The following is a 25,636-nucleotide window of genomic DNA, read 5'->3' as shown; positions in this document are numbered from 1 at the left end:
GGGCAGGTACACTGAATCAAATTAACTTCCCCCTCAGTTCGAGAGGGGATGTCAGACAAACTATGCCGAAATATTCCTACAGTGTGCTGTAAGCACTGACCATGCTGCCTTAAGGTTACATCAGGGAAAATGTAAAGGGCCATTGCTAGAACCACAGCACAGGGACTGCTATGGAGCTTGTCCCTACAGAGACACAAGGGAGCCAGAGACATTCCCTCATGTCTCTTTAGAGGAAGTATGCCAACCTGCTTTTCTCCCGGCCACATTGGACACCTGCATATGACAGATGGGCAGCATGATTTCTCTCACTGCGGTTAGACAGGCACAGACTTTCTCTCTGTTACCCTACCAAGATTTGGGGCACTGCATTTGTGTGGTTCAGAAAAAAACACATCTTATCCATAAATGTATTGTGTTCAATTACCCTTTCGCCTGGTTTGCCAGCTTCACCAACTGGGCCTGAGGGACCTGGAAGACCCTAAAACAAAAAGAAACAGATGGCAATAATCAACAACCCACAATCCTTTTGTGTATTATGAAAAGTCACAGGTGAGCCTGTGCAAAAGTATTAGTAAACACAGTCTAAAATGTGAGGGCTCTTATGCCTCACAGGCTTCATTCAAGATACAGGAACACAGGACACTGACTTCCTGTCAGAGCGTTGGTCTTTTTAGCTCAGTATTGTCCACATTTATACTGGCAGAAGCTCTCCCAGGTTTCAGGCAGGGGATATTCCCAGTCCCATCTGCAGATGCTGGGGACTGAACGCGGGATATTCTGTATAGGCAACTCCCCGTTTACGAGGGGGGTTATGTTGCCAGGCACCCGTGTGTTTAAGTAAAATCGCATGTGTTGGGAGCACAGTTGAAAAAGCCTGCAAACATCCTCCAAACCTCCTTGCTCAAACTCTAACTCTCCACAGGCCCCAAAGGTCCTGCGGTTGCGCTTGCAAAGGCTTGTGGGAATGCTAGTTGCTGTTTTTACGCCATTTTGCCATTTCCGCATTCCTTCAGGGCTGTTTTTGCCCCTTTGTGTCCCACTTCTGGGTTCCTGTGCACCGTCACACATGCCTTGAACACACATAAATGGGGAGTTGCCTGTACAAAATCCACATGGACTGAAAAATCTATGGATTACTATTGCTGTTCTCTGCCCAAACCAACTTTTTATCGTAATTTGAGTGGTAAGCCTCAGATCTTAAAACAGCTCTTCCCTTCACTGAAGTGCATTATACAGATTTTCAGGATGACTCCCTTATATGAAAACCAAGCCATGTGCAAGACAACTCCTTGCAAGACCACATTAAGAGATTCTTAAGAAAGATGTGGGTTAAATCAATTCAAATTATCTACCACTCCTGTTTTCGTACACTAAACACATTTATACTCTGTGCCTTGTGCACTGTATAAGCCAAGACATACTGAAATGCTTCTGATCATTTGTTCTTTCCAACTGCAAACAGTGCAAAATCTGCGTTAACATTAGCTAGTAAGAAAGACCATATTTGTTTAAGGAGAGCAAGGGATGCAAATTTTGGCCTCTGATCCTGACCAGGACACCAAGGGCCACTGAGAGGCTGCCTCCCAGGAGCATCACTGTAATGGGGAGAGCAACATAACCCCACCTATCAGCCACTGAAGGAGAAGCTGCTCCAATCCTTGCTTTCCTCATCCCTTCCCATTCCTTTTTCCTTTTCTGCTGTGTTTATTAGAACTTGTGCGAACTTGTGCACAGAGACCCTCTTATGTTTTAATGTGTGTACAGTGCTTAAAATGTTTCAGGCACTTGTTAAATAATAATATTTGTATTTTCATCATCCTCACCACCATCACCACTTACTTGGAAGCCAGGAGCACCAGCTGGGCCAGTTTCACCTTTAGCACCAGGGTTGCCCTAGAGGAATTAAAAGACAGAATAAAAATAAGCATGCAAAGCCTTTGGAGCGGAAGCATGGCTAGACAGCTCCCCACCCCCGACTTTTTTCTGTATTAAAATCAAGGAAGTTCAATGGCCACAATGAAATAGGCAACTGTCCCCCTGCAAAGTTACCCAAAGAAAGGCACATGGAGATCAGAGCCCTCCATTGAAGTTAATGGGCAGACACAGGTAGTGGAACTCTGTGTTTGTGTCAAAGGTTAACAATGATGATCATGTACTTACAACAACACCAATTGGACCTTGAGCACCGTTATTTCCCTCGGGACCAGGAGCACCCTACAATCACAGAGGGATGAGTTACGTAAGATATGGACAATATACACCATGTTTGTTATCTTCCTAAAAATAAAATGGCGTCACCTTAGCTGACTATCTACTTAATGGACGAGGTGTTCCCCCCATGAGATGTAATCCAATGACTTTGAGCATTGGTACCATGTAGAAGCTAACTTATGGCACATGTACACATACACAGGCACACAAACACATTCCTTGCTTGCACACATGGTAGAGTTGCTCCACAAAACAAACAACTGTTTCATTTGCATTAAAAATGGAAGATAATAGACAGGTAGACAGGTAGTATAGCCCTCCCTTAGAGGTTGGCAATTCCTGTACAGATCCTGCTCTCTTAACTAAGGCATGTTCATTGGGACATAAGATAGCTGCACATACCCGTTGGCCAGCAACACCAACATTGCCTCTGTCACCAGGTTTACCAGGCTCACCCTATGGCAGAAAGAAAAGAAAATGAAAATAAGATTAAAACAAATATCAACTACGCTCAAGTTCCTTTAATTGGGCTGATGCACCTCCTCTATTTCCGAAAACCCACCTGTGCTCTCTGAGACAGATTTGCTGCCCCTCCTACTTATGGTTTCCACCTGTTTGCTCACAAATCCCCTGTCCCAGAGGGAACAGGCAAATGTCTAGTGATGGCAGGAAGCACGAGAAGAAGCAGTTCTCTCCCCAGGAAGCCAGCAGGGCCTCCACTAAGGGCATTTAGCCTAAGGACCTCCCCCCCCCCAGCCCCAAACCTGGGCAGGGCATTGATATGGACTGTAACCTTACACTAGCACTGTAGTGCCATCACTCTGGTATTTGTTGCTGGGTTACCAGAAAGATTAACATGAGGACACGAAGTTGGTGTTGCAGACAATTTCTCATGCTACCAGGCTGTTATATGGTGGTCCCCCCCCCCCAAGCTCCATTGCACTTACATTGGGACCTTTAGGTCCTGGGAATCCAATGATGCCAGGTTCACCTCTTGGACCAGCGGGACCAATTGGGCCAGGTCTACCATCAGCACCAGCCAGACCCTAGAGGAGGGAAACAAACCACATTGATTTTATCCTAGGTATATTGCTTGACCTCCACTGAGAGCAGCACACTTCTAATGAAGACATTATATCTATATTGCATATCAATACATTACATATCAATATCATGATGCTGTAGACTGTATTATACCTATGCTATAGATGCTACATTACATATCAATATCACGATGCAATCTAGCCTCTAGACTCACCCTCTTTTTCTTCCCAGATCTACAACAGGCTTCCTCAGCCTGATGTTATTGGGTTCCCAACTCCCAAGACCATTGGCCATGTTGGCTGTGGATGATGGGAGTTGTAGTCCAACAACATCTGGAAGACACCTGACCTGGTTGAGGAAAGCCGGAAAGGGGGAAGTTCTGCTGCAGGCCTGTGTTCAGAGGCCTGTCTGGAAGCTTCTGTGAAACCATTTTAATAAACCAGCACCTGTGCAGAGCCTGAATCAGTAGACAAGGTTCAACAGACACCGCAGTGATGATTTCCTAAACTGGCCTGTACTTGGGCCTGGGATGGCAGAACGGCTTTGAACATGGGAATGTCCCAGGCTCAGACTCTGGGCTCACCAATGATCTCTTGAGAAAATTGCTCAGGGACTTGCAGGATGCTGATGACAGTGCACCTGGGAGAGGGGACCAGTGAACTGTACCAGCCAGGAGGCAACAGTTCGGAGGCAGGGGATGCTTCAGAGCGGGAGGGTGGAGCACAGGATGGGTTGGAAGAAGCGAAGGAAGAGGCAGGTTGGGCAAGTGAGGGGCTGTGTGTGCTGGCCCACCCTCTCTTGCACCACTGCCTCCCAGAACCAGGAGGCGATTGAAGAGGGAAGATCAGAGACAACTTCTAGGCAGATGTAGTCTCAGGCTGTGTGGACACAGCCTGTCGAGCAAGGCACATAAACTGGTAGAGAGGGTGTGCCCCCTTGTTGCTGCAACTGCTCCATAGATCACAGACCAGGGAATAGTTGCCTGGACCCTAGACTGGTGTGTGTGGGTATCTGGAACGATAGAAACTACTAAGTGTCCACTTTTGACAATATTGTGTTAGCGATCTACTATGTGCATTCCTTTGCCTAGGGAGCACTGTGACACCAGGCTAAACAGAACAAGAATGTTATAGAACACAGCTGTGGACATTACTTATAAGTCTATAACTGTTAACTGAAATCTACGTTTTTAAAAAATGATATATTTGTAGGGTAAAGTGTGGGCTACTTACAGGAAGACCTTCTTTGCCAGCAGGGCCTGGGCTTCCAGATTGACCAGGGAGACCCTAAAAAGCAGACGTTTCATCTTAGTATCATCTTTGGAGCTTATTTCAAACAGGAATGTAAGAATTCCTCCTCCCTCCCTCTTTCAGACACCCACCACTTAAATATATGCACAAATATAGTATAAAGGCTTGTTGCTATTAGGGAGAGAGGAGACTTTGGTCTGGCCTGCATTTTTAAGTGAATGGGCCTCATTTTCAACCCAGCAACGTGGATCAGATTGTAATTATCTTCCAATTTAGAACTTCTCCAATTTTTGCCTTTTTGGCTCCAAAAACGTATTGAAATGCTTGTTTTAGGATAAAATGTGCACTGCCAGGTTCACCTCGTGGACCAGCTGGACTTTTCAAACAGATTAATGGAGAAACGGGCTGGAATTGATTTATCAATGAACACGACAGAAATTGATGCAGACTGGAAGTAGTAACAAGCAATTGACAGATCAGTCTATCTACCAATTAAATTCATGTTTACTGGGAAATGTCCATATTGAGCTCATTGGGATTTCCTCCCAAATCACAGTGCAATCTTACACATGTTTAGTAAGCAGGTATGTATAGGGCTGCACATTACCTAAGCTCATTGTGCTTAACCCCAGGTAAGTTAGGATATGGGTGCAACCAAATATCCACTGCAGCCTTAGTCTCATATCTGTATAATGGGAATACGAATAATCTCACAACATGGTCGTAAGAGTTGAATATAGTGCTGAATATAAAGTTCTCATAACCAAACATTACTAACCATCACCATAAGTCATACTGCATTTTTAAAATGGACCATTTTTAAAATGCAAGCATTACTGAAGGCGAAATGGAAACCCTCTATTTATTTGGATGCTGCTGCCTTGCAACGTCACACGATCTTCATCCTCACCCTTGATACTTACTCTTGCACCCATGAGACCAGGTTCACCGGGACGTCCAGAATCACCATTGGGACCTTTAGCACCAGCAGCACCAGTAGCACCACGATTACCAACAGCTCCCTACAGAAGAGAAACGAACCCACAACCAGCTCCAATGAGAGGGAGCAACAACGGCAAGAAGAACATCTCTTCAAAAGAAAGAAAAGAAGCAGCAGAAGGAGAAGGTAGCTCACCATAACACCAGCTCTGCCATCAGCTCCAGGGAGACCACGAGATCCAGGAACACCCTATGAAGGAAAAGAACACACAAATATCTGGTCAGAAAAGAAGAGAGAGTTTTAGGCAACAGGCAAAGGAAAGGCTTGCTACAGCTAAGGATTTACAAAGGAATGCTTGGCATTTGTGATGGGATTGGGGCCTCCTGAGAAAGCGACTTTTCCTTCGCTTAATAAAAATAGTTGAACTGGGCACACACGCACCCAATGGCTGGAGTGAAGTCAAAATGGGATGGTATCCCAGGGGCTTTTGCTGCCTTTATGTCCCCTTCCCCCTGTTCCATGCACTGAAACTGACCAGACCAGAAGCCGAGTTTTATTTCAATCCTGGCAACGAGACACCAAGTTCCACAACACCTGAAGGCATCAGGTATATTCTGATTGGCACTTGCAGCTCTGTCCTCCAACACCTGAATGGCACACCTCACCCTCCCCAGCACCCACTGCGTAAGGTGACTGCCTCACCCTGCCCAATGATAGGGCCAGTCCATGAGAGAGATTCCAGTGGTCTTTAGAGGCTGCTGTAGAGCCCAATAAAGAGAATGGCAAGCTCTCAACTGGAATGGCAGGTACCATTTCAAAAAGGCCAATACAGCTCTGGGAACCAGCAGGGTTGAATTTATAGTGGCAGGTGAAAACTGATAAAGCAGACCAGGTGAAAAACAACCTGGGACAGCCTTGTGGATATTATGAGGCTACCTTCACTACCTGACATTATCCTGCAATGACCATAATGTGTGCTGCCGGGAACAGTATCAAAGCGCTGTCATCAGTGAGCTTGTAGACTGTGAAAATGAGCTAACCACCAAGGCCTTCAGGACTTTTACAATGCACTGCAACCCAGGCCCACAGGACAAAAGGAATGGTTTATCCCAACGGGGGGAAATCAGGACCAATTCACCCATTCGATTTAGCCACTAGAGGAAGCATTCCTGTTAAGTGATCTCTTATGCCTCAGCATCCATGGAAAAATAATTTGTGAACATGTGCATGCAAATTGCTTCTTCTTCCAGTGCTAGATCTGGAGATTGGCAATATGCAGCTTTGGCAAGGAACAGTTTTTCCTGTACAACACAGTATGTTTCCACTGCTATGCAGGCAAGGAGATTACACACGGGACTGATCCAATGGCTAGAAAATACAATGTGCAGCTAAGCTGTCATTGTCGCAAGAGCTGGTTCTAGATCTGTGCCAGATTCTGAGCCCAGCCCCCAAAGGAACAACTGAACAAAGTTTGAGCAAAATTCAGCATGTCATGAGAAGCGCTGATTATTTTGCAAAAATTAGCCCTACTGTGTCCCCAATGCACCAAGTTCTAAAGAAGCAAAAAGCCCTTTGACACAGTTTTAATTGAACAATCATATATTCTCAATGCACAAGTAGAATCATTGTTCATTATCCTCATTTACTACTGCTGCTGCTACTACACGTTGGTAGCTAGTGATTTATTTATTTTTACAAAATCCACAATTACTTTGAAAATATTTCAGGACGTTGGCTATCTAGCTGAGATGCCGCAGCTGATCTCTTGCTTAAGGCTAAAAGAATGGCCTTTGTCAGAGCAGGCCCTCTGGTAGCCCAGCACCGACTACCACATTGGAGAGAGACTAGGGTCTCAGGTAGTGCCTTCTCCTAGCCCAGCTACTTGGAATACTTTAACTGGAACCTTAGGTCCTCTACAGACCCAGGATGTGCTGTCTCCATCAAGCCATGACCTGCCCACGTATGCACATACACTGGAACATTGTCTGGTGTAGACAAGAATGCCCCTTCAAGCACAGGTAGGTGTGGTCATGTTAATCCCACAGGAATTTAGGAAGCCACCCTATATACCAAGTCAAACTATTTGTCTGCCAGGCCCAGTTCTATCTACTCTGACCAGCAACATCAGCTCTTTAGGATCTCAGGCAGAGGAAGGTCTTCCACCTGTTACCTGATCCTTTAACTGGAGATGTCCAGGATGGAAATTGAGCCCTTCTGCATAAAGAATTAACATGTATATTCAGCCCAGTACCAATTATACTTCAGTTGGTAGAGCATGAGACTCTTGATCTCAGAGCTGTGGGTTCATATTCTCAGAGCTGGGCAAAATATTCCTGCGTGGCAGTGGGCGTCCCTTCCAACTCCATGTTCTACCTCTGTGGATTTCCCTGGTGTTTTCTATTGGGTTGGGTTTTTGTTTCCTTTTGTAGCACACTTACTCTTAAACCTGCAGATCCAGGTGCCCCAGTCGAGCCAGGCTCGCCGTTGGAACCCCTCTTGCCTTCCTCACCACTTGGTCCAGCAGGGCCAGCAGGGCCGGAAGCACCCTGTCGGGTAGGAAAGAGAGCAAAACAAGCCACCATTTTGAGAAACAGGCTGCATGATGGGGGGGAAAACATAATCAACTGTGATTTCCACCACATAGATAGCAGTGCTTCATGTAGTAAAGATACTCACAGGCTCTCCCTTGTTACCGGTCTCTCCCTTGGATCCAGCGGGGCCAGGTTCACCCTGGAGTCAAACAGAACAAGAGATCCCAACAGTGAACACTATGAATTCACACACACAGTTTTTCTTCTTCTGAACATCTGGGCTGCAAAGTTATCCAAGCAACTAAGAACTGCAGCAAAACGGCCTAGCAGCAGCATCTCATGCAACGATACTCCCCGAACAAGTCTGTACATGCCCACTCAAGAGTTGGTTCCTACTTAAATCAATGGGTCCCCCCCCCCCCGCCCCCACCTTACAGGTAACCGATATAGGATTGCAGCTTCAGTCATCCAAATTGGGCTGTTCCTAGCCCAGATTTGTGCTTGAATTATTGGGGGGGGGGTGTGTGAAACCCATATGTCTCACTCCCCAAATCATCCCATTACCCTGTAGCCTTACAAACAGTAGCTGGCACAGAATGCAAGAGGGCCAGGCCTGCTCTGTCTCCCTTGCCCTGACCCTGGTCATTTAAGCACTGGCTTGGATGGTGTGTTTATTGAAGGAAAGGAATCATCAATGCAGCACAATAGGGGAATAAGTTGTGCCCAGTTCTATGTTAATATGCAGTTACCAATTCACATCTGACTTAAGTCATGGACAAACTTCATGGCTCCAGTATTCTCCCCAATATTGGTCTCCCTTACAGAGCTGCTGTAAGGATTGCCACTGTAAGAACAATTCTTTCATTGGCAAAGTTGACATAAAAGAGAGAATCTGTAACAGTGACTGTCATTGGCATTAGACATTAACAGCTTGGTGCAAAACTGCACTAGACCAACAGAAGGCAAAATAACCCCAGGCATTTTACATTATCAGACACCGCTTCACACTTGGTTGGATATTAACCATGGAGCAATGGTAGCAAATGGTCTAGCAAGGGCATCGGGCAACTATGTGCCAGCCAGGGCGGCCTAAAGTCAGAGCAAGCCCAGATGCCGGCAGGCAAGACCAGCATCCTAAGTACGAAAGCAACTCAGACACTAAAACGATGCCCGGCTGGCCTTTGTGGAAGCCACATATCCCCCCCTGGGGTCTGTGGAATTGGAGGGAAGCACCTGCTGGCCTCTGCCACTGGACAGGAGACCAAGGATCACTGGGGAGGCTGCACTGCCTGCTCCCGTCTCCCAGGAAGAACATCATGGAAATGAGAGGACCAACCTGGCTTATCGGCCAGGTAAGGAGCAGCTTCAGGGGGTGGGTTGTTCCCTCCCTCCAGTTCCTGGGGCTGGAGAGCAGAGGAGCAAAGGCTGCTGGGTTGTGCATGTGTGTATTATTGTGTAGCTGCATGACGGGTGATTTGGGAGAAACCTGCTGTTTGTAAGATGCTTTGATAATCACTTGACTGAAAGGCAGGCCATGCATTGTCAAAAACACAGGACCCATAAATTGCAAAAAGGAGGCATATATGGTAGATAGCATCACTTACAACAAGTCCTCTAGCTCCAGAAGCACCAGCGGGGCCAGCAGCGCCAATCATACCACGGGGACCGGGCAGGCCAGGAGCACCAGCTGGACCGGGAAGACCCTGCCCAGAAAGGAGAGAGAAGGAGGAGAACACATGTCAGAACTCTCCTCTGTAGCGCCACAGAAGCTTTTCCTATGGGACAATCCAGTTTGACGCCTGCATACTTACAGCTGCACCTTTAGCACCATTAATGCCGTTGTTACCAGGGTTACCCTAAGAGAGAGAGAGAAAAGGATAATGTTAGGTTTTAGATATATATGATCGCCTGCTCATGTTATCTAGGCATATTGGTTTAGGGGTTTGTGTGTGTGTGTGTGTGTGCAAACTGCTTAGATGTTTCTTTATGCCCAAGCGACATATATAAACGAAATAATTCAAAAGCAGATGCAAGGAACCACATTCATCAGTACAAGAAGCTTCAAGGGTAACTTACTGGAGGGCCAACAGGACCGGAAGCACCAGGGAGTCCAACCTCACCACGAGGGCCAGCAGGACCAGAGGGACCCGTGTTGCCAGCAGAACCAACTTCACCCTGTTTGGGAAGAGAGGATGTGTGTGGTGAACGCTGAGTGTTCAGTGTATGATTCATTTCAGCACTTATTAAACCTATACTACTCTAATCAGGCTTAAAACAAAATCAAAACAAAGATAACATCCCCAGTGTGGCTGTCTCTGTTAAGATGAGCACTAGATAGTACAGTAATCATGATCCAATTGCAGCAAATAGTTCAGCAAAAGAGAAGATATGCTAGCCTTGTTGTTGCTATTATGGAAAGGAGGCGTTAGGGCTCTGACAGGGCCCTGGAGTCCTCCTGCCTCCTTACAAAAGCAGGGGAAGTGCCTACCGGGCTTTGGGAAGGAGGTGGAAGGGCTCTAGGGCCCTGCCAGAGCCTCACACCTCCTCCCCAAAGCTCAGCTTAAGCCTGTGCCCTCGCACAGGGTGGCATATTACCAAGGTCTGCCCCTGTGTGCTGGAATATGCAGGCTTTTGTGGATCTACAACATCCATATGAAGACATCATATGCTGTGCCAGTGCCACATTAGCCTTCCTGATAGAAAAGCAAGTGCTTTATCTTTCTCTCTAGCTAGGTGCACAATTTCGTTACTGCCCATCTTTGCCTGGCTATTACAAACTGACCCAATCATCATGACCACTAGAACTAGCTCAACAAGAAATAATTTCATCTGCAATTTCCGCACATGCCATTAATTTTTCTTGCTTACAGGAGGGCAAATGCAGTTATGCGAATCTATCCTAAGTGAACAGCTAACCACTGATTCCCCCCCCCCCCAATGGTTTGGGGAAAAACAGCACCAAATATCTCCCCTAATGCAAGATGTATATTTTTGGCATAGGGACAGAACCAGTTCTGTCTCTCTGCTCTTTGGTCCAGCAAAGTCTTACATGAGCTGAAATGATGATTTTCCCCAAACCCCCTTCTTTGCCCTCCACACTGCTTACCAGAGGATGCCCTAGCTCTCTGGAGCAGGGGGCTGCAGAGAGAAGGAGGAATTGGCAAAAGACCACCTTTCCTCCTTTTCACTAATGCATGCTGCCTTGTGACAGTGGAGGGACACCACTAGATACAGCCCACTGTGTGAAACAAACCAAATAGCATCACACTTTTGCATTTCAACTGCAATTTGATTAGTTTAAAGAAAACTACAAATGGTTGTTGTGAGTGTTTGCAGGTGGGAACAACCTGTATTCTTCTCATTGTACAGCTAAAGCATTGCTTGGTTTGAAAACATTTCGTTGAGCATCTGTGCCTGAGGGGGTGGAATATAGGTCATACCTTGGCTCCGGGAGCACCTGAGAATCCTGGAGCTCCAGCAGCACCCATGGGACCCTGTGAAAATAAAGAAAGAGAAATCCTTCAAGATCTGCAGGTGCAAATAGTAGGCTGAGAAGGAGACAAAGGAAAGAGGCCAGGCCATAGGAATCAATGACCAGGATACATCTCATGGGATCCTGAAGCAACAAAGTGGATTGCCTACATGACAACAGATTTGAGAGCTAGAACAAGGTTTGAATCCGATCTTAGAGCCAAACGCATGAAAATGTCTCCTTGCTTTTTTGCACGCCAGTGCCCCCAAAGCAGGCCTGCAAAACATGGGACCCCTGCCAGGTTTTCCCAGCCCAGGGAGATGGCAAGGCAGGAGGTTTCATCACTCTCAGTTCTGACGTTTTAATCAGAACGTGGCATTTCCATCATTCTCTTTATATCTGATGTTCAGGCATAAGTGCTGCTGCTTATGTAGCCGAAACAGTACCATATCTGCACACAATGGAGGAGAATCAGCAGACTTGGGGGAGATCTTGAGGTCTGCAGAAGCACCTCCAACCCACTCCCCACACCAAAAAACAACAACCAGGAAAAGGACCCTGGGTAGGAGGAGGAGAAAAAAATCCATTGAGGACTGAGCATGTTCACTGGGCACAAAATGCCAAGGAAGGGGATATGGCTCAATACGTAGCTTGCCAGGTCCATCATAAGAGGTGCCAGGGCATCACTACTGTCATTACAAGCCTTGCTTCTGGGCAAATGCACCTCTGTGTGTGCATGGCTCCAGAAACAAGAATGCTTTGTGTCTCTGTTTGGCCTCCCCTGAGCTAAGAACCATCTTAAAACCTTTAAGGTAGAATAAGGATGTATTTTGCTGCTTCTCTGTTTAACATGCTTGCCTGGCTGCTATGATAAAAAAGCACCCACTTTCTAGATGTTTCATTTAAAGTGTGTGTGTGTGGGGGGGGGGGGACAGGGACCCAACACTGCATTAGTTACAAAACGAGAGAGCGCAATTTTTAGCATCGCTTGCGAAAGTGCAACAGAATGTGTTAAAAAATTGAGGTGCTGTATATCCAGCCTTAGAGCAATGTACTAATCACACTGGTAGTAACTGACCTACTCCTTCCTGAGTTGGCCAGGAGACAACGTGATTGGTTCGCTGCCTAGGCTAGACACTGGATATTCCAGGATATAAAGCAGGGTTGGGAAACGGATGTCACACAGACTCCTGTGGACATCTTTCTCCTGTGGTCAATCTCCAAATTCCCAAGGGGAGGGGCACTTGGAGAAAGAAAGCCTCATGTTCCGTTTTTGAATCAGCCAATTTGCCCCCACACCAGAGGCAGGAATGCTTGAAGAATTCAGAATCTGTGAATTCTTATGCAGACTGACCCGCTACACACCTCCTGGACTAATGTGTGGATCAGAAATGCAATCATCCTTTGGATTTCACATTTCTGCAAATTTCATGATACAATTATTCTCAGCTCAAAAAATGTATCCCAATGTGTTGTTTAAACATTTTCACTTTAGCATAACATATGCTTGGGAAGGTGTACATTGAGATAAAGTATGCACTTCAATACAGTGGTTTTTAAAAATGGCAGATTAATCTGGAAGTGGGATGGAACAGACTTATTGAATGAACACATGCAAAATTGGCATGGAGCACAAATAACACTGATTAATCCATCGCTTCCTAAGAGTAGCTGCTTTATAAGCCGTGTACAAGGCATATCTTTTTATCTCAGCGGCTAAGCACCATCAGAAAACTGATGAGGAAAAGGGATCTTCAGATATATATGTATATTTAACTACAGAGCCTGGATTGCCACTAGTCAGGCTGCTGAAGAGGGCCAATAATGTCGCTATCTGTGCAGGGAGAGCTCCCACAGCTTCTATGCGGCTTGGGCTGGGCAAATCCAGTCATCACTGCGAAAGCAGTCAGTCCAAAACACTGGATTTCAGGCTTGAGCTGAGAAGTCTGTGGAAGCACCCTGAGAATACTACTACTGTTTTGGACAGCTCTTTGATGCCTATCTGGAAATGCCAAATGTTTGTTTCTGAAATAGAAGGAAAGAAAGAAAAGATTTCCTTTTCTGCAACTGATAAAGGGCAGAGAAAAAGACAGGAGACCATCGCACAGAGAAATCCAAGTGCCTGGCAGGTCACAGTGTGTGTTGTTCATCAGGACAGAATGATAGAACATTAAAGTTTGGACTTACAGCGGGACCAGTGGGACCGTTACTTCCATCACTGCCACGAGCCCCCTAAAAGAAAACAAAGGTTCTCTTTACATCTTAAATTCCTGGTACAGAATTGAAGAATCCAAAAGAAAGAAAACGGAAGCCACGTTGTACAGGTAGGGGAGTCACTTACAACTGCGCCAGGAGCACCAACTCTTCCCCTTTCACCAGGGAGACCACGAGCACCCTGAAAGCAAAGGACATGCAAATCATTACCGAATATTTCTTTACTTCATTTAATAAATTTCTACAGCACCCTTCATCAGAGGATCACAAGGTGGTTTATGATATAGAAACTCAAAAATTCATAACGTTGTTTAGCAAACAAAAACAATACCCCGCACAATATTATTTTCTTTCTAGTACTAGTAGTAATAATAATAAGCTGCAGTGCAATATGAAGTATAGTCTAGTATAGCTTCAGTCTTTTCTCAGTTTCCACAATAGGGTGCAATGCTCCTGATTCAAGTTATGCATGCTCAACTCAGATTTAATTCAGTGGGATTGGCACACACCCAAGTGAGCAAAAGACTGCAGATTTACTGTTGCCCTCAACACAGTAAGTCATATATTCTAATCAAATAGCATCGTTTCTCTTAAACACTGAGAATTCCATGAAAGCAACTAGCAAACTTTAACAAATGATAACAGGATTTTTGATATTGTGTAAGTCACAGAGAGAAAATACTTACAGGTTGTCCGGGAGTACCATTTTCACCAGGGGCACCAGGTTCGCCCTGCGAATGACAAAGATTCTCCATTTAGCCCATGGTTTAGGTTGTCCTTTCCTTGCAAGTCTTATTACTGACTTAGCAAAAGATGCATTCAGAATGTTTACACTTCTGGCATTTAAATTAGCGCACAAAAGTTCATACAAAGTAAAGCCTCTTATCAGCTTAGTGATCTAGTTAGCAAAGAGGGTTTGCAGAAGAGGGATAGAACAAATGTTGGCTGTAGCTCAGATAAAACGCGCAAAAGTAAAGGAAAAATCTAACTGTGTGACAATCTTATGCCCCATTAATTTCATTGGAGCTGAAGTGTGACTCTTGGGACTGAGATAAACATGCTTTGCTAAAGGCAGCCACCACAATTGCATGCATGTTGTCTGGACAGGTTGATCTCTAAAGGTCTCATATACCATGAAGCTAACAGATGCACAGATTTCAGCCAAAGAAACTCTACTGGTATCTGCCAAAGTTGATACAGGCTGATGCAACAGGACCTGGGAAAAGGTCTAGCTTTTCTATCTGGGCTTTTGCACTCCCTCTCCTGCCATATGGTTGCAAGGAAAGGCTTTCTACATTTTCTCTTCCAATTTCAACTAACCAGCTGAGGGCCACATGTGAAACTGAACCCAGTATTAACTGTAACTATGGTTTGTTGAGACAAACCAGCTTCATAACCCATAGCCTGAACTCAAATGGTTTCAGACAAGCCACAGTTTCAACACAGCAAGCGATGGTTAATCGAAAATGGAAGCGAAAGCTTCCAAAAAGCCTCCTTGTGTCCGTACTAGAGGAGGAGGGAAGAGGGGGGAGATTAAGCTAAGCTTCTTCCTGACTCTCCCTGAGCCTGGGTCTTCATTTAGCTAGAAGGCCAACCCATCTCCTTGTGATCAATACAGGAGGCCCCATCCCTCAACGTTGGCTTGCTTTGGGACCAATGGAGCAACTTGTATTTTTCTCAGCTTTCTGTTTCCATGGTTTTTTGACTGAGAGTGGTGTTATCTACCCAGCTGCATTTCAAAGCGCCATTTGGTTTGCTGGCTCCACCTCTGAGCTAACATGAAAACAGAAATTAGACAAAGGAATATCTGAGATTCCTGGCTGTAAAGCAAGTTTAAAAGCTCTCGTTTCCCACATATCCCATTTTGATACTTGCACACTTAAGTCTCAAGAACACCTACTAGCTTCGGTTCACTCCAATAGTGAAAGGAGAGGCCTGTCAGTGCAAGCCAGTTCCTTATGAGACATGCATTTGCTGGCTTGCCTCAACACATGATTCTCGCTATTTCTGATGTCCAGGCTGTGAGCGCCATTTCTTTTGTAGGAAAAATGGCAGCAAGCATAGTCTGGAGGGAGGAGCAGCAGGCTTGGCAGAACACCAAGGTTTGCAGAAGTAAAGTCCACCCCCCGAAAGGGGGGGGGGGAACCTAAATTAGTCCAATACTAATGGAACATAGGAAGCTTGTAACAAATCAGACCATTGCTCCAGCTAGCTCAGTGTTATCTACATTGACCAGCTGAGGCTCTCCAGAGTTTCCAGCAGGGTATCTCCCCAGCCCCACCTGGCAGATGCTGGGGAATAAACCTGGGGCCTTCTGCATGCCAAGCAGATGCTCTGGCACTGAGCTATGGCGCCTCCCTAAGCGAAGCAGGCTCAATGACCACAGATGCTGAACTACTGCTGGGAGAACCCTATATTATTACATTTGTGTGCTACCCATAAACTAAGAAATGGGAAAATGGAGGAGGAAGGAGAAATGGAATGACTGGAATCAGGAATAGCAGCACTCCACACTATTAATGTTTACAGCAGCTCCCACTGTTTTTTATTTACATATGTATTTAAAAGGTAAAGGGGGTAAAGGGGCCCCTGACCATTAGGTCCAGTCGTGGACGACTCTGGGGTTGCGGTGCTCATCTCGCTTTATTGGCCGAGGGAGCCGGTGTACACCTTCCAGGTCATGTGGCCAGTATGACTAAGCAGCTTCTGGCGAACCAGAGCAGTGCACGGAAACACCGTTTACCTTCCCGCTGGAGCGGTACCTATTTATCTACTTGCACTTTGACGTGCTTTCAAACTGCTAGGTTGGCAGGAGCTGGGACTGAGCAACGGGAGCTCACCCCGTCGTGGGGATTCGAACCGCTGACCTTCTGATCGGCAAGTCCTAGGCTCTGTGGTTTAACCCACAGTGCCAACTGCGTCCCACATATGTATTTACATATGTATTTATTGGGATTTCTAGTATTCCCCACACAAAAGGGGGAAACAATAAACCTGCAGGTACTAGAATTCCACTCTTGTCATACATGCACACACAGAGTTCATGAGCAACTCAGGCAGTGGCAGGGGCAAGTTCAAACTAGCCACATGCTTTGGGGGATTGGTGGAGGCTCCTACTGGCAATCCCGAGTTTCGGAGTCAGAACCAGAAGTGCAGAGTTCTTCCACCTCCTTGGATCCCCAGATGTTGTCAGACTCCACCTCCCATCAGCCCCAGCCTGCTTAACCAAAGGTTGAGGAAGGCTGGCTTAGAGCAAGCTGGCTATTTATTTCATCTTGCTCCCATGCTAGAATTTGGACCTGTGAGACTTTCTGTTGTGTCCATGTATCTCAAGGGCTTAGTACCAAATTGCTGTTGTCCTTCATTCATAGCATAGGCTGATTTTTCTTAGAAGGATAAAAGCCTACGAGAACAAAACATGCACGCAGGATATAAAACAGAAGGGCTGCCATGCACTCTGTGCTCTTGCTGGAATACCCATGTAACATATATTAAAATTAAGTCATTTTTACCTTGTTGCCGGGAGCACCAGGTTCTCCTTTCCGACCATCCAAACCGTTGTGTCCCTATGTTGGAAGAAGAAACACTGATGGGTAAAGTGGCCCCCCTAGTTCCCCCCTTTTTAAGGAAACCATTTCTTTATCATGCAGTGGTTGAAACACAACTCTAGCATTGCTCTGCATTCACCATATTGGTTCCCCCACTTGAAAAGGATCATCGTCAGTTAAGGAGGGACACAGTTGTCCTTCCTTAACATAGTTTGGTTCTGGTCTGCATCAGACACAAACTTTGACAGCCCTCTTCAGTTCGTATGTTTTCGTAGCTTTATAGATGATTATTACCGCTTCTCATTATTTATACAGTGCCTTCAACATGCGTGATGCTTTGAAAAGGGACTTCTTCCTCAAAAACCTAAAATTTGACACAGAGTGAAAAAACAGAGGAGGGGGAAAGTGGAAACAGGCAGGGACAGTGCAAGGCTTGGGGAGAAATGGTGCCAATGATGGCCCAGCAGTCCCCTAACCAGAGCAGGGCCTAGCCCTGCTTGTGGCAATGACAGCCTGCCACTGTTTGCTTCTCCTGCCACTGCTTTCTCTGTCACCATTCACCACCCTCCACCAGGCCCAAAGACATGCTTCAGCGGTGGAAAGGTGCTTTCAAATGGGAGAAAGCTTGGCTCCCATCCATGGTGGCCAGCTGCCATCTTAGATTACCCAGAAAGCAATGCTCCAGGCCCCATACCTATGAAATCTATTTCATAGTTCTGTAGTCCTACCTAGATAATATTTCAGAGACCTATGCATTTGACGTTACACTTTGGGTAATTTAAAAATGTGAGTGTCCACCGGGGATGGGAGTTGAGATTGGCTCCCACACAAAACCAGCACTGCTGCCTGCCACTGACAAACATCTGAGGGTCTGGCAGGGAGGGCAGTGAAGGATGGTATGGCTAGGCTAGTGGGCAGGTGCCCTTGACCAGTGCCCAACGTGGCCAACATTTGGCGCCAGGCTTGGAAACAGGGAAGCAACGCACAGTTGTTTAGGGAAATGCCTTTTCCCTAAAGGAGAAAAAACTGGCCTTTCTCAAGACAGTTAGAAAGGGCCACAGTAAACTAGGGGAATGTGGCAGACTAAGTGAACAGCGGTCATTGCCTGTTTTGATGAAGCAGTTACTACCACTTCCTTCAGGTGGAGAAGGAAAGTGGTATACAGGCTTCCTTTTGGTCTGCACTTAAATACTTAAAACTATACTTTAAAGTGCTGATTGTACGTTCAAAATTTTGTCAATGACATATCACAGACACATGCAGGACTTGGGACTAAACACCCTGTGAGATTTATGATCACATCTCCCTTAAGTTGATGGTCATTGCCATTCAAATGGCGTGTGCTTGCTGCATCATGTGATCAATAATGTGGGGCGGGACTTACCTGCCCCCCCCCCAATATTTTATTCAAGTTGGCATCCATGATGAAGACAGAAGCTTTCTTTATTGCCACCTTGGCAAACAAGCCTTAGGCTTCTGTCTAAGACCAGTAGTTGCACAGAATAACACACCATAGGTGTATTAACTGTCATTACCCTTAATTTTGTTCCTGTTTCAGTCAAATGCTCACCCTTATTCCTTTGAAACCAGGCAGGCCAGCAGTTCCAGGAAAGCCACGAGTACCCTGGGAGGGAAAATGAGAGAGAAGGCTTAACATCTCAAATAAAAGCTGCTAGACAAAGTACTTGGGTGCAATATGTTAGTCCCAGCCACCAAGGTGAACTGCTTGCAAGTCTCACTGATCCCTCTATGCACTGCTTTTGCCTTTGGGTCAGGAAGCTGGCATGACGCATAAGCCTACAAAGCTGTCCAGACTCATACAGAGTCAGACTATTTGTGCATATGGTCTACTCTGAGCAGCAGTGCTCCTCAAACAGAGAGCCTTTCCCACAAGCTACTGGCTGTTTTTAGCTGAAGATGTCGGGAATCAAACCTGAGACCTTCAGCATGCAAAGCACATCTTCTGTCATTGTGCTCTAGCCCCTCCCTTGTCTTTACGGGGTGTGTGTGTGTGGCTTATTTAGCTCAAGGGCTCCTGGTTGCTGATCCCTAGTATAAAATGTTCCAAATTCTGTTCATTTTATAGACTTATATGCCACACAACAAGCAAAGTATCTCAGAAGTGAACACGACCCATCCATAAAATTGCACAGAAGTACTTAATATCAGTGATTGATGCAGAAAGATGGAAAGACACAGCCCTATCCACTATAAAAGAATGGCTGATAAAACTATTGGACTTGGCTGAGATGGCAAAATTGAATTAGAGAAAAATAATTTACTGACATTTGTCAAGGATTGGAAATTTCTTATGGACTTTTTGCATGAAAGAGAAAATGATCTTAACACCTGGTTTATAGAAGATTGAATGGTTGGATCTTAAGGAATGAATGTCATATCATATGTAGCTGCAGGACAGAAAACCAGAAGTCATTTTATTTTTCTTCTTCTTTATCTTTCTTTAGTTTCTTCTTACTTTTCCTTTCCCCCCTCATTTTCTCTTTCTTTAGGTTTCTCCTTTTCTTGTCTTTTCTTCCTTCTGGCTTTGCTCTCTAACAGATTAAGTAGCTGTTTAATCTCAGTATATTATATTTAAAAAATGCTTCGATATGTATTTTTGTATACCTTTGAATAAGTACCAATAATGTTTTTTTAAAAATATTGGTATGCATTATCACATCAGATAATTTACTTGTTTAAACCGAAGGGCCTTAAACTGGAATTTGAAACAAATTTTTATTATTTTTCATTTATATTATTTTATTCTTATTTATTGAATTTATATAGCGCCCTATACCCAGAGGTACTGTTAATGCTTGTTTAATAGTAATAGTCTAGAGTTCCATAGCTTAGGAACAGATACACTATTACCATATTCCTTGTAGAATAAAAGTGAACATCATGTGGCAACCTTCATAGTGCTGCTCTCTGGCTAGGTGTTAAGATCCAGCAGGTGTAAATAGCTAGAATCTCTGCCTTAGTGGGAGGGTGGCATTGTACTTACACTAAAACTACTGGTAAGGAGCGGTGGCTGGTAATTTAATTTCCTATCCTGCAGTTATGCAAACAGATTTAATCAGCAGATTAAACAGGCAACAGAAAACACAAAACTCACCTGAGGTCCAGGAACACCCCTCTCACCAGGTCGTCCAGGTTTTCCAGGATGACCCTAATGAAACATTAGACGAGATGACTGAAATCTTTTGTGTGCAAAAGCAAGCGAGCTGCACATATTTAACATATCTCTATGCAAGGTATAAAAAAACATAATAACTTAAAAACTTACTAAACATGCAGAATCTTTCCCTCAGGAGACATAATGTCACATTTGAAGGCTATATTTCCTCCGATATTTTTAGGACAAGAACTTATGATGGAGGTGGTATTTAAGGTACTTATATTAAAGGGTAAGTCCTACTGAACTCAGAAGGGACTTACTTCCGCTCTGGGATTGCACTGCACATTTCTTAATTTCACAAAATGCAGATCTTTTTGGAGATACTTTTCAGAAACAGAACAGTTGGGAAATCCAGCTTTTTTAAAAAACCGAAGTGCTTCGGGGTTGCAGAATCCATTAAAATATCCTTAAAACTTTTAATACACTACAACACTGTGGTGGCATTCCAGTGGAATTTAGGAAACATGTTCAAGCAATCAAAACACATGGAAATGGAGCTTTTGTACCAGAAGTGATGGTTGCAAGAGTGTGGGTGGGGATGGGACACAGAGGGCAGTCCATAACAAATGCTGATAACCAATGTTTGGAAAAGGAAATAGCTCCTACTGATTCCCCCTCCCCCATCAAAATCCCGGTTCAAATGAATACTTACATCTTCACCAGGCTTTCCAGGAGGACCCATTGGACCACGAGCACCTTGGGGACCCTAGTGATGGGGGAAAAAGGTTCATTTGAAACAAAACAATAGTTCTTTCATGCTACATATGATCTAGTGACTTGACTAAGCCAGAGTTCTAGATCTGAATTCTTTAATCCAAGCTTGCGGTGGGGGGCTCTTTATTTATGGCTTCTGGGTTTCAAAAAAAATATACATCAGAGGACTTGGTGTTTGGTCTGATTTCAGCTCCCCCAGTGGTCTCAAAGAGTTGCAGAAATCTAAAGCCTACCTGTCTAGCAAAAACCCTTTGTCTCCCTCAAGCTCTTTTATGTGTTTTCCCTCCGCTTTGAGGAAACCAAGCAGGCGTGGGCTCTAGCAGAATCAGAACTCGTTTCTTGCTTCTCCCACCCTTGCTAGCTTGCAAAGGAATCTCAGATAATAGGCCCAAACTTAAATCTGGGGGAAGGGCTTCATTGCAAATGGGTATTTCAGAATTCCTGTCATTCTCAGAATAGAATAAAAATGGTTCCACTTACTGTTTGACCAGGTTCACCGGGTTCACCAGCATGTCCCGCGTGGCCTGGAGAGCCCTAGAAGCAGGGTGGGCGACAAAAGACATTTTATACGGTTTTGAATGTTACGTGTGGGAAAAGTAAGTACTCTTCTAGCAATGGGGGTGTTTGGAGAAGAGAACTGGGCATGGAAGCAGAGTGAGATTTGGGGAGTTATAGGCTGTGATTCAGGCAAATGTTGGGGTCCTTCAACCCAGACCAGTCTAGACCAGACCAGGTGGACCAGTGATATCAGGGGACTGACAACAGCAGTCCTGGACCTGTCAATATAGGGCACCTCTTATACGTGTGGGGTTACCTGCTTAGGGTCTAGTTAAGGCAAAACTTGTGTAACTGATGCTCTCTGCATGTGCATCAAACATATCTCTCTTCCTACTAATGGCTGTGTTCCAAATATACTTACAGGGGGTCCAGTTACTCCAGGAGGGCCTCTGGGTCCCATTATACCCTGGGAAAAGTTAAAGAAATAGTTAATATATTGCAATAGTAAAATGATGGTCCAGCTAGTGGTTTCAGTATCACTTAGGCTGCAATCCTGAGCCGCACTTACTTGGGACTAAGTACCATTAAACGCAATGGGCTTACTTTTAAGGAGACATGCATAGGACATTTCAGGCACTGTTAATCATTTGCCTGAAATCAAGCTTCAAGATTAAACCATGAACCACAGAGTAAAAAAATTGATTATAATATTATAATAGCCTTAGATTATATTAGTAGCATAGCATCATAAAGTCAAAGCTGTATTTTCCTGTGTTTATCTATTGCTAGCATAGTATTAGTACTAGCACTAGTTGAAATTGGCCTCTCATCCTTACATTCGCATATGTAATTTGCCTTAAACGCTATAGATATTGTACAACCTTCCCCAACCACGTGTCTTCTAGATGTTTTAGACTACAAAACCCATAAGTCCCAGCCAGCATTGGCAAATGGTCAGGGATGATGGGAGTTGTGGTCCAAAAGATATGGAGGGCACCAGCAGATGTGGGAAGGCTAATATAGTACATAAGAACAGACTCCTATTCAAAGAAGGGAAAGAATTAAAATTTGTGCTTTAGCTTACCTGAAATGTCTCAGACAAAAATTATTCATCTACTGCTTTATTATGTTTGCCTGCTTTTACATTTTTATTCATTTTTTAAACTATATTTAAAACTATATTTTTAAACTATATTGTCAGTCTTTGATTTTAGAAATTGGGGAACCTGAGCTGCATCAGATTCAGAGGCAGGGAGGTGGATTCTGGTGGATTCCAAGATATTTAGAGATTCAAATAACATACCTGGCTTCCCTTTGATGTTTGGGTCTGATGGCTGTTTTGTGATTTATTGTGGTTTGGGGTTTTCCTAATGTCAATACTTTGATCTTGTGATGGGGAGTGAATTGTAACACACACACACACACACACACTCTGTGGTGATGTCTGGAATTCTAATGAATCTCTTTGGAAATTAGATGGCATATACTTAAAAAATAATAATAGTGATAACTCCCCCATGGAACAGGCCTGGTAGGCTGACCTGCCCTTCCATTCCAGCATGTGGCAGAGCAGTCATGCAAAGAGGTGGGTGGTGCTCAAAGCTCCTGATGCCACACACCTGCTCCTGTTTCTTGTGGTTTTCCCACCTCCAGCTGTGCGGAGCCTTAGGAGGACATCTATAGAGGAATCACACACTGGTGCATTTCCCATCATCACCCAAAAGATTTTGACAACTAGCCCAAATGGCTGCTTTTGACACTAAGTCCTGGCAACTGGCCCAGATGGGTTTTCAAAATGTCACTGTGTCAGATCATTCCCCCTTGAACTGCATTCTCACCAGATTGATCTTTATGAATAAGAATATAGAGGAAATGTCTGAGTCCCTAAATACGCCCATAGTCCTAGCTGCAAATAAATGGAGCAGGAAGAGGAGCTGCCAACCTTTGTTTTCTTCCAAAACTGGTTTTAATTAGCCTCAATGATCAAACCGCTTACTCTACAATAATTTCAAGCAGATCCCTGTTGTCTAGGAAGGACTCCAAGCAGGTGTCTGCCAATGATCTTCCCACCACTTGCACAAAAATATGTTCAGAAAAAAATCAGTGGCTATTCCTTAAGCACAGGTGGCACAAGCTGATGGATAATGGTTTGACGATCTCTTCTCAATATGGATGTTTAAATGTTTTCTGCAAGGTTAGGCCTTTCTTTATCACTTTGATGGTTGAAGCACCTCTGCATGTGTAGAGCAGAGCAGCCTTCCCCATTTAAGTGATCAAAAAAGACCTTGTGGACCTAGAAGTTCTCATAGCAACAAGATGCCACAAGATCAGGGATCAAGAGATTACATGGAGCTTTAAATCAGAAGAATCATTGGAATGGGAGAATGGGTCCAGGACTATGCAGGAGAACATCAAAGCACCTGAACATAAAATTACTCGTATGTTGTCCATAATATATGACCACTGCCCTCTTAATAGCCACCATTAGCTTTAATATACTTTTTAATTTTCTCTAAGCATTTCTCTCTAGGCTTATCATTGAAGGATACTGCAACTCGCTATAAGTGTCTCTAAAACATTGTTCTTTCCCATTTCTTCCACTGCTCTGCAAACAGTGGAAGATAACTTCAGGAAAGGGGTCTTGGAACCAGCTGTATGGCTGTACCATTCCAAATTCTGCCAAACGTTGGGCACTGTGCTCATACCATACAGCAGGAGGGAAGCAAACTGTGGCCCTCTAGATGTTGTTGGACTCACATCAGCCCCAAACAGCATGGCTAACGGTGAAGGAGCTGTAGCTGTAGTCCAATAACATCTGGAAGGCCACAGGTTGCCTGACCCTGCTGTAGAGCAGGATTGGCATTCTCCCAGCATGCAACAGAAGGGTGAGGAGTGAGAGCTACAATGCATGCTGGTGATATTGGTGTGCTGGCTTCTGTGCTCTTGGCCAGAGGAGGTGACTTCTCAGCAGTAAAAATATGTGTACAGCAGTGGCACATGAGGGGTGGGGGTGGATTGGCAGCTGCGCCCTCCTGGCAAAGCTGCGCTTGCCACAGTAAGGATGGGGCAGAGTGGCAACAGTGCTGTGCTTGCTTGGATTGTGAAAGGACAAAATGGCAGAGAGGTCAGGGCAGCTCTGGCTGGGCGGTGGTGGTGGTGACTCCACAGGTGCACGCAAACTTGTGTTGTCGCCACCAATTCAGAGCTCTGCTGAGCTCGCCGCCATCTTGCCCCGTCCTGGCAAGCACAGTCCTGTTGCTACTCTGACCCCTCATACATGCTGTTGCTGCATATACGGAAGGAGACAAAAAAATGTGAGGGCTGCCACCCTTGGGAAGTTGGAAGAATCATAAACAAGTATGAGGGTGAATTGAGAAGACTAGAAGCTATGAGGTACCTTCGTGGAGGCTCACCACATGGCAACCACAACAATGCGGGGAGGCAGCAGAGGGAGGGGAATAGTGGGCCAAGTTACACACCAGAGGCTCCCTAGACGATTATAGGTGCCACATGGTAAACTCAGGTGTGGCTACCACATGGTTCCAAGTAACTGGTCAACCTGCCCTGAGGCATTATGTCTTGTGGCAGTACTGTCTCTGGAGGTTTAGGGCCCTGAAGGAAAATACCCTCAATGGAAACTCCCTTATGTGGAAAGAGGTGGCAAATGCACACTGAGATTTTTTTCAATTGTGCCTAATATTCCTAGACTGCACAAAGCGGAAATGGCAGAACTGTTTGAACAGTTGGTCTTGAGGCACTGTCCAACCAGTTTTACCAGCCTCTGGAACCAGCCCTGTCCTACAATGCTCCTGGGACCTTTTTCACAGTCCACCTATTTCTGAGTCAGGTTTGACCTTTGTGACTTCTTAAAAGAAGTTGCCCCATTTGTTTCCGCCATGTTGCAACCTTATGTTTATATGTTATATTTATCAGTGTGCATGTGTAAAAAACAACAACACAATTTCCTCTCTCTTTCTAACATGAGAAAGGAAATATCAGAAATGGCACTCTGGACAACTTCAGCATTCTCTGGAAG

The 25,636-nt window shown here is 45.0% G+C and overlaps 1 protein-coding gene across 2 annotated transcripts in view; it reads right to left on the bottom strand.

Annotated features, from left to right (window-relative positions):
- COL1A2 (collagen type I alpha 2 chain) overlaps positions 1-25,636 on the bottom strand; it is a 64,178-nt gene that overhangs the window by 26,236 nt on the left and 12,306 nt on the right. For both annotated transcript variants that reach the window (XM_080975638.1, XM_080975639.1), the window contains exons 5-27: positions 22,022-22,066; positions 21,583-21,636; positions 21,041-21,094; positions 20,326-20,379; positions 18,781-18,834; positions 17,175-17,228; positions 14,349-14,393; positions 13,790-13,843; positions 13,636-13,680; positions 11,417-11,470; positions 10,053-10,151; positions 9,788-9,832; positions 9,581-9,679; positions 8,122-8,175; positions 7,884-7,991; positions 5,641-5,694; positions 5,429-5,527; positions 4,488-4,541; positions 3,159-3,257; positions 2,614-2,667; positions 2,161-2,214; positions 1,840-1,893; positions 425-478 (exon numbers count right to left, since the gene is read on the bottom strand). In XM_080975638.1, the coding sequence (XP_080831764.1) occupies positions 425-478; positions 1,840-1,893; positions 2,161-2,214; positions 2,614-2,667; positions 3,159-3,257; positions 4,488-4,541; positions 5,429-5,527; positions 5,641-5,694; positions 7,884-7,991; positions 8,122-8,175; positions 9,581-9,679; positions 9,788-9,832; positions 10,053-10,151; positions 11,417-11,470; positions 13,636-13,680; positions 13,790-13,843; positions 14,349-14,393; positions 17,175-17,228; positions 18,781-18,834; positions 20,326-20,379; positions 21,041-21,094; positions 21,583-21,636; positions 22,022-22,066 (1,440 nt within the window). The remainder of the gene's footprint in view (positions 1-424; positions 479-1,839; positions 1,894-2,160; positions 2,215-2,613; positions 2,668-3,158; positions 3,258-4,487; positions 4,542-5,428; positions 5,528-5,640; positions 5,695-7,883; positions 7,992-8,121; positions 8,176-9,580; positions 9,680-9,787; positions 9,833-10,052; positions 10,152-11,416; positions 11,471-13,635; positions 13,681-13,789; positions 13,844-14,348; positions 14,394-17,174; positions 17,229-18,780; positions 18,835-20,325; positions 20,380-21,040; positions 21,095-21,582; positions 21,637-22,021; positions 22,067-25,636) is intronic.

Source organism: Podarcis pityusensis, assembly GCF_964106645.2.
Source record: "Podarcis pityusensis genome assembly, chromosome: 12".
Classification (NCBI taxonomy): domain Eukaryota; kingdom Metazoa; phylum Chordata; class Lepidosauria; order Squamata; family Lacertidae; genus Podarcis; species Podarcis pityusensis.
This window is presented reverse-complemented; position numbering and strand designations above follow the sequence as displayed.